The sequence below is a fragment of the Capsicum annuum genome, chromosome 10, assembly GCF_002878395.1.
Source record: "Capsicum annuum cultivar UCD-10X-F1 chromosome 10, UCD10Xv1.1, whole genome shotgun sequence".
NCBI classification, from domain to species: domain Eukaryota; kingdom Viridiplantae; phylum Streptophyta; class Magnoliopsida; order Solanales; family Solanaceae; genus Capsicum; species Capsicum annuum.
Window position 1 is genome coordinate 218,786,385 of NC_061120.1, and position 9,611 is coordinate 218,795,995.

General features: G+C 28.3%; 1 protein-coding gene across 1 annotated transcript; it reads left to right on the plus strand.

Moving 5' to 3' along the window:
* Positions 1 to 3,425: 3,425 nt before the first annotated feature.
* On the plus strand, positions 3,426 to 6,194 carry LOC107843885 (two-component response regulator ORR9). The gene is made up of 5 exons (XM_016688294.2): positions 3,426 to 3,969; positions 4,589 to 4,692; positions 4,846 to 4,923; positions 5,061 to 5,131; positions 5,666 to 6,194. The coding sequence occupies exons 1-5, from the start codon at positions 3,864 to 3,866 to the stop codon at positions 5,994 to 5,996; spliced, it is 690 nt and encodes a 229-aa protein (XP_016543780.2). The 5' UTR covers positions 3,426 to 3,863; the 3' UTR covers positions 5,997 to 6,194.
* Positions 6,195 to 9,611: the final 3,417 nt, after the last annotated feature.

Genomic DNA, 9,611 nt, shown 5'->3' on the forward strand with positions numbered 1-9,611 from the left:
CTCTTTTTATTCTCTATCCAATTACTACCATTTGAACAAATGATAGCAAAATTAGGTATTCCTATATCATATTTACAGTCGAGAGTCAAAATTTTCATTAAAAAGATTAAAAATATAAAAATTAAATATATAGAAAAAAAACAAGAAATATTGACTTTTTAACTATATACATATTCAATAGGTGGGCTATTAGATTGAGTCGAAAATCTGCGTACATATAAAGGTTTCGATTCGATCTGTGAGAACCTAATTTATCACATTGATGTTTATTTATTATCAGTCAAATTAGTGGAAAGTTCCATGATCTTCATGGCAATTAACCAATCTCGTAACAACAAAATACAACATTTATCTTGCACTTTTATTGCAATTTCATAATGACTATTTAATTTATTACTTTTCATATACTTACAAAATTGATAATCAATATCTAGGCAATTATTTTTTAAATCCATTTTAGTAATTTACTAATAAGTATTCTAAATAAACATCACTTATTTTTGAAGGGATTGTGGAATAATTTTGGCAAAACATGTGGTGAGAATCTTGAATTTTACATTCAAATATTGATATGGGGGTTGCAATTTAAATTTTATAAGCATGCAAATAGTAATTTCTTGTGTTATTTTGTTTCATCATAATAATGTCATATATGAAAAATGCATTGAAAATACGTTTATTAGGTGGAATAGTCATTTGAAATTTAAAAAATCTTCCAAAATCTTTCTAATTAATTAAAAGGTGATAAATTGTAAAATCATTCAATTTTTGTGAGTCCACTAGAACTAGGTCACCTAGTCTATTTCTTATAGGACAATAAATTGAAGTTAATGTAAGTTACCAAATATCTTTGTTCAAAACAACATATTTATGTCATGCACATGTTATATGATCTCTCCTTAATTAAATTGCACTATTTGTCAACTAGCATATGATGCTTTAAATAGTGAACAATGGAAGTGGACCAAATCAAGTAATGTTAAATGCTAAATGAAAATAATAACAAGTGGTTACCCTAGCTTATAAGTTCTAGTTTCAGAGGTCGTTCCATGTGAGGTATAAGTTAAAATAACTTTGAAATAAATTGTAAAATTATTTTATCTCATGTTTGGTTGATAGGCTAAGTTAACAAAGGAATAATTAATTTTGAAATTAATTATTTTGAGATAATTTATTCCCAATCAAACGACTCTTTATAGTTTCACAGAACTCATTTATTTTTACCAAAATTTAAAAAAAATTATTAAATATCTATAAATATTTAATTATTAACTTATAGGCGCACTTGCAACTAATCGAAGATATGAATACTATAAACAAGAGGATATAGAGGTGGATGATTGGGATACAAAATGAGTAGGTAATCGAGCATTATCTAATTTTTCCTACTATTAATATTATTAATCTTCTGCTATCTTATTTGTTTTTATTACCTTTCATTTAAGTTTATCGATTATTTGTTATAGTTATGATTTTTTCTTCATTATTTTTAGCGCGACTTTTTTACTACTCCCTTAGTCCTATTTTACTCGTTCCAAATTTCTAATTTAATTTCTTATTTTACTAGTCATTTTTCATTAATCAAGATAAGATAATTTTTTTTCTTTTTTTATTCTTAGTATTAATTATTTTTTCTCTAAATTAAAATATAAACATCATTTAATGAGAGTACGATAATAAAGTAATCATGTTATTAATTATTTTTTCTTAATCAATATGTAATATCAAATTAGAACGAGTAAAATAAAACGGAGAAAGTATTATATTTCATTTTCATTGATTTGCTTCTCTTAAGCGGAAGTCTTTTTAGAAACTATCTCTCTATCTCCAAGAAATAGAGGTAAGATCAGGATATACTGTATTCATTTCAAACCTCACTTTATGAGATTTCGCTGAGTATATAATTGTTATCGTTACTTAGGTAATGATCTGTCGAAAATAACTTCTCTACTTTTATAAAATAAAAGTATATTTTTATTCAATTTTATCTTTTCATTTGTAAAACTATATTGAATATATTAAGGAAAATGGTATGTTTCTACTTGAACTATACACGAAATTATCGAGATACATCCCAACTTTAGGAGGATTTCACTATTTCTAAACTAATTAAAATTATATTTTTGATAACTTTAATATCTACATGATATATACATTTTTTAATATATACGTGAATCAATACATTAAAAATTTACATAATCACACGTATGTACCACGTAGGCATTAAGTTCTCACTTTTGTACCACCATGCACCTGCTCAAGATACGGTAATCACACAAGATTTTCACACCAGGAAAAAGGTATCACTGCTGACATCACCTGTATCTTTTGGGTGGATTTCGTGGGTCCCACTTTTCCTACACCCCACCCCACCCCCTACTCTCTCCACCTTCCAAAATACCAGACCCCTACTTTCCCTTTTCCTTCCAAGCTTGCTTTCCTTCAATACTTTAACATTATTTCTCCATTTTATTTTACTTAATTTTTATATAAAATGTAAATATTTCTCCTATTTTATTTTATATGATATTCTTTATTTAATACTTTTCATTTCGAAATAAGTGAATTGTTAGGGTATTTATTAGTGTTTTAAAATAAGTAAATCATTGATTTTTTTTTAAAAATTTGTCCTTATGATTTGACAACCAATTAACTTTTGAAAATTTATTACAAGGTCAACCTTTTCATTTTTGGGGCAAAAATAGAAAGTTGTGTTAAATTTATGTCTTTAATGTTTTTTCCTTGATATGTATGCCAAAATCAAACAATTCATTTATTATAAAACGGAGGGAGTACAATATTTCAAAAAAAAAAAATCATTTTTGATATTTATTATATTAGCATAATCAATAAAATTATTATCATATAATCAGGTAGGTCACGAGTTCAAACTTTGAAAATAAGTCTCTTGTACAAGTGCAAAATAAAATTATGTACAATACATTCTTGGGGTGAGATTCTTTTCTGAATCTTCCGCGTGGCGAAAATTTTAGTATATTAAACTTTTTTTTTACATTTATAATCCAAAATAATTTTTGAATATTTATACGGTTGTAAATAATTTCGTTGAGGTTAAAAAGTAGTATATTTTAAATTTTTTTTGTTAATTGTAACAAAATGATATTCTTTTTGACATATTAAAAAATAAAGTGTGTCATGTAAAATAAAATCAACGGAGTATTTCATTTCACCTTCCATTTTAACATGGTGGAATAACCCAAAAGATGCTTGTACTTAGCTCAAATTGTCAATTAAACTCTTTTACTTCTAATTTTGTCAACTAAAATTTAGAATTTCAAAAGATTATTAATATATATATTTAATTATTAAAATATATATCTAATTTTTTTTTTTTAAATACATCAAATATCAAATAATATAAAAGTGAGTAAATGACATAATATTTATTTTTTGTCCCATATTACTGCTCCAATAGCTAAGAATCATTTTCCTCATCAACCAATACAATATAAGTAGCAAGCCCCATGTTCAAAGATTTGTAATCTTTTTTACAAATCTCAATTTTTTTTTAAAAGAAAATATATTTTCCACTTTTTTTATTTTATTGAACTTTCCCATTGCTTGCCTTGTAATTCAAAAAAAAAAAAAAAAAAATCATCTTGGAAATTTGGAGAGATTTGGTCAGATCTTGCTTTGTGAGTTGTGGAGATTTTGTTGTTATTTTTACTTCTATACAAAGGCAATAACTTTCCCCTTTTTCTTCAACAAACTCAACATATTCTTTTCTAAGAATAATCAAGAATCCCATCATAAAAAGAAACCAACTTTTTATTTTCTTCTTATTTGAAAGCTTTGTGTTCTTTTTTTTTCTTTTTTCATTTTTGTGGAAAAAATTTGGAGCAATGGGAATGGCAGCTACAGAGTCACAGTTCCATGTTTTAGCTGTTGATGACAGTGTTATTGATAGGAAGCTTATTGAGAGGTTGTTGAAAACTTCTGCTTGTCAAGGTAATAATGTCGAGCTAAGATTTTGAGTTTATGAGTTTGGAATTCTAGGAAAACATGTTTTTCTAGGTGGTTTTGAGTTTATGAGTTTGGAATTCTAGGAAAATATGTCTTTTAGGTGGTTTTGAGTTTATGAGTTTGGAACTCTAGTAAAACATGTTTTTCTAGGTGGTTCTGTATTAGTTGTCATGTTTTTATTTGCTGTTGTATTTTCTCATTTTTAACTATTTTGATTTGATGTACTTGAGTTGAGGGTGTTTCGAAAACAAGGGGTGATGTTGTTGTGGTCTACCAGGTTGTTTTTGTATTAGTTGTCATATTTTCTTGTTCGTAATTATTTTGATTTGATGCACTGGAACTGAGTGTTTTTCTGAAACAATCTTTCTATCTCTACGAGTTAAGGTTTTCATACCTCACTTGTGGGATTGTGTTGGTTACGTCGTTGTTGCATTTTACTAGGTTCTTGATAATTAAAAAATTACAAATTTGTTATTTGAGTCAAAGTTATTGAATTCTATCAAATGCTGTCATGTATTTCAAGGCAAGGACATTTAATTTATGGATTTTTAGTTTTGGTATTGATTTTTCTTTTTGTATGTGTTTGTGTTTGTTATTCTTGCAGTTACAACAGTAGATTCAGGAAGTAAAGCTTTAGAATTTCTTGGTTTACAAGAACATGACAAGAATCAAACAAATCAACCTTGTGTTACTCTTGATAACCATCAGGTAATTAGTTAATTTTCTTTGATGAAGTTTCCACAACAAGTGAAAAAGACAGTTCGGTGCACTTAAAGCTCCCGTCTGGGGAAGGGCCGGACCGCACGGGTCTATTGTTCAGCATAAAATAATTGAACTTTTTGTTGTTTATTGGATTTGCAGGAAGCTGAAATCAATCTTATTATCACAGATTACTGTATGCCTGGGATGACTGGTTATGATTTGCTCAAGAAAATTAAGGTATATTTTTTTTCTTGAAAATTAGTTTAGAGCAAAATTTTAGTTGACCTTTCTGGGGTACTTGTTTATTGCTTTGTTTTTAGATCTTGTGTTTAATTTTTTGTAATTAGCAGTTTTGATTTGTTATGTGAAAACAGGAATCTTCATCTCTGAGAAACATACCAGTGGTCATTATGTCATCTGAAAATGTTCCTTCAAGAATCACTAGGTAAGAACAGAACAATTGAATTAATCTCTTGTGTGTGTGTGTGTACAAAATAATCAATTTTTTATCTTCTTTTATGGGAAGTAGGGCAGCTCGGTGCACAACACACCCCCGGTTAACACGATTTGGGGAAGGGCCACACTCTAGAGGTGTGATGTAGACAGCCTACTTTAGCTGCTTCCACTGCTTGAATTCATGACCTGTACTTCACATGGATGTACCATAGAGGCGTGATGTAGACAGGCTACCCTAGTTACATCCATGGCTCGAACTTGTGGCCTGTAGGTCACATGGAGGCCCTAGTGGACACTTATACGGCTTGAACTCGTGACCATAGGCCAAGAGGTGTGGCGTAGATGTGGCCGCTTCTATAGCTCGAACCCACAGGGATGTGATGTAGGCAGTCCATTCTAATGCAAGCATTAGTTGTTGTTCCCATGGTTCGAAACCTTGACCAATAGGTTACTCAGAGACGACTTTACCATCGTTCCAAAATTTTGCGTCTGAACTAATTCAACTGCGTATTGATTTTAACAGATGCTTAGAAGAAGGCGCAGAAGAATTTTTCTTGAAGCCAGTAAGATTATCAGATGTTAACAAACTCAAACCCCATATGATGAAAACCAAATGTAAAAGTCACAAACAACAACAACCTGAGACAATCATCACAGAAACAAATCAAGAATCAATAGACATTGCATATGTTGTTCCACCACAAGTACCACAAACAGAATCAGACAACACAGTACTACAACAACAACAACAATCACAAGCCAATAGTAACAACAAGAACAAGAGAAAGGCCTTAGAAGAAAGTCTATCACCAGACAGAACAAGACCAAGATTCAGTAGCCTTGCTGCTATTTAATCTAATGATGATGCATATATTATAAAAGTTTTAAAATTTGCCAAAGTAACTCTTATAGTAGTATTTTTAGGTTAATTCTTTTTTGTATTTTGTTATATAATGTTTTCTTTTTCTTGTTACTTACATGACATGGATAATACAGTATTAAAGTGACATGTAAAAGGTCTATACACATTTCACATGGAAAAGTTTCAGCCAGTTTTGCTTACTCTTTAGGCTAATAATCTAAGGAGGGACTTACATTATGTGTTTGCTTCTTGTAAATAGACAAATAGTATACATAACATAAAAGTTTTTTTAAAAAAAAATTAGTTCCCACACTTTTTCACAATATTATTGACCCTGTTGCCAATTTTTCCTCACTTTTTCTCTAGCATTCTACGTGGCATTTCATGTCCTATGTGTATTATGTGATATAGGACGTGTGTTAGTAATCGGCTATCGTGCCTTGCGACATTTAACTATGGTGTTCGATCACCTCCTTAACGTATTATAAGTGAAATTATGTCCCCTTTTCTTGCCCCTTGACTAGTTCCATTGTCGAGCATGTATTAAACGCGCTCCACCTAAGCAACACGTGGTTGCCACATCAATGCCACGTCATTTAAAATCTGTCATTTCCTTTTTTCCACCACCATTAGAGACATATAATGAGCAAATGAAGGATTGAGAGGGATTTTATTTTATTTCTTAAAAGTAAAGGCTCATACGTGCTTAGGGCAAAAAAAAAAATTTTGCCGCGTCAAATTTAAAAAGGAATATTAATTTCACTTTAAAATAGTTTAAAGCGAAAGCAAACTACTTTCAAGGTCATTTTATTTAATTTTTTCCTTTCTTTTTTTGGGGTTTGTCTTTTTCCGAGTGCTTACGTTAGGAATATGAAAAAGAACTTTCAAATATTAATTTCTTAGAAGAATTAGTGGTACAAACTTTGACTAAAAGTTCTATTGTTTACTTTGTATAAAGTGATTAGCTTCTTCAAAATCTTTTTTCTTTACTAAAGAGAGATTTTGGTTAACTTTTCAAGATAGCTATTGATTGGTTGAATAAGTTTTGCTTTTATGGTTGAAAATAATAACCTTTTTTTGGCCTTTTTCTTCTAATGGATTATCTAATGCTCAAGTCAAAAGAAATTGAAAATACCCTCCTTTTTTTTTTCGCAATAACTTGAAAGTGCTCCTATCATTTTATTAGTAAAGCGGGTTACTTATACCTAAATTAAAAGATACTTATCATGAAAAGATAATAGTTTCTATTTGTGTTACTGGTGAGTGATCTTCACTACACATTTCTTTTTGACTATTTAAACCTTGAAGCATTCAGATATCGAAGAATCAAAAACTTTCAAGATATCATTGCTTGCAAAATTGACTAATTAAAGATTCATGCCCATCCTTGTTTATTTTATTTTAAAAGTGATTAGCTACCTCAAAATCGTCTTTTCTTTAAGAAAGATTTTGGATGGCTGAAAATAAATATGGCCTCTTTTGCCTTTTCTTCTAAAAGATGATTTGATGCTAGAGTCAAATAGAACTAAAAATATCTTTTTTTATTTATTTATTTATTTATTTAAATAAATGAGGTCACATTTTGAAAGTGTGGAATGTACAACACTAACATATATTATAGTTTTGAATCCAATATATCATAGATGATTATTTATTCTGCCTCAAACCATCCTCGTATACACACTCAATCTAGCTATTGTTAAGCTCATCCACCTATTCTATCCCTAGATCCGTACTTCTGATAAAACAAAGAATTTTTTTTTTAAAAAATAAATTATTAAAAATTTGGTCAAACGTGTATTAGAAAGAATAACTAGGATCAATTTCGTCATATTTTCTTGTTCCAATTGAACACCGTCTCATATCATCAGTTAATATTTTGTTTGATCAATCTTATTGGAGAATGCTACCATTGTTTGTTATGGGCTACTATGGGGCTCAAACAAGTTCAGTATTTGCATCTTTGAGCTACAAACTTTGGATAACTTGAAGAAGACAAAGTGGAAAAACTCAAAATAACTAGTTATAATGAGCATGAAAGGGCAACACTAAATGAAATATATTCGAGTATGAATATTTTTTTTTATATTTTTTTTAAAAATGATCATGAATAATAATAATAATAATAATAATTAAAAAAAAAAAAAAAAGACATCGTAGAATGTCCTTACATCACTCCTTGCATGAAAATATCCATCGTGAACAATATGTTAGTAGGGAGAATCAATCACTTTCTACTTTCTAGTATTTGATTATGAGTAAAGTTTAGAGGTATATTATAATCGCGAAAGAGAAGGGTGAGAATAAAAAAAAAACTTATATAGGTATCAATTGTTAAATGTAAGTGTAATTTTCACATATCTTATATAAGTGTAAATAAGGTAATTGTATATAAATCTCCAATATAAGTATTACAATTAATAACTTGATAAAAATGAAAACCTGATAAGGTAATAAAATAATTTGGTAAAAATGATCATATTTTGTTTATATGTAAAATTTTGACATATATTATAGTAAGTTCAATAACATTTTTATTGAGTTACAAACTAAATCTATTATAGAAATCTATTTATATTGTTGCCATATATAAATAATCTGATTGTGCATATATTTTTATATGACCATTACCAAAATATGAAAAATCTGAGTGTCAAATATAGAGAAACTTGGAAAGTTGTTAAAGAAAATTCTTAAAATTATCAAACTACTTTAAAAAAATGTTAACATTTTTATTAAGTTACAAACTGAACTTATTCTAGAAATTTATTAATATTGTTACCATATATAATTATGTGAAAAAATCTTAGTATCAGATATAAAAAACTTGGAAAGTTGGGGAGTACATAAAATAAAAATAATCTTAAAATCATTATATTAAGAAAAGGTAATATATTTATTAAATTACAAACTAAGTAGAAATTTATCTATATTGTTACCATATAATAAGTAATCTGATGATATTTTTATGAAACTGTTACCATAAATATGAAAAATGTATGTATCAAATATAAAAAAAAACTTCTAAAATTAGAGAAAGTTGATTAAAAAAATAATTCTATAAAATCACTATTGGAAAAAAATAATATTTTTATAAAATTACAACCTAAACTTATTATAGTAATTCATTGTTATCATTACCATATCGACTATTGGTTTCATTAGTTGCCTATCCTTTATCCTTTTCTCTGCTCTCGAAGATCCTGGACAGTCAATGTTGTTAAATGAAGTAATCTGATTGTGTAAATATTTTACTAGTTATCTATCATTTTCTCTGCTCTCGAAGATCCTAGACTGTCAATGTCGTTAAATAAAGTAATCTGATTGTGTAAATATTTCACTAGGTGACTATCATTTTCTTTGCTCTTGAAGATTTTGAACGGTCAATGCTGTTGAATGAAGTAATCTGATTATGTAAATTTTTTTTTTTAACCTTGTTACCATAATTATGAAAAATCTAAGTATCAAATATACAAAACTTGGAAAGTTGAAGGGCTAATAAGGAAAAATTATAAAAGTAATAAATGATAAAAGTCACTATTGAAAAAGATAGGTAACTGTCGTAACTGTTTCTATTTTGTCATAGGGGTCAATTCATAATTTCACT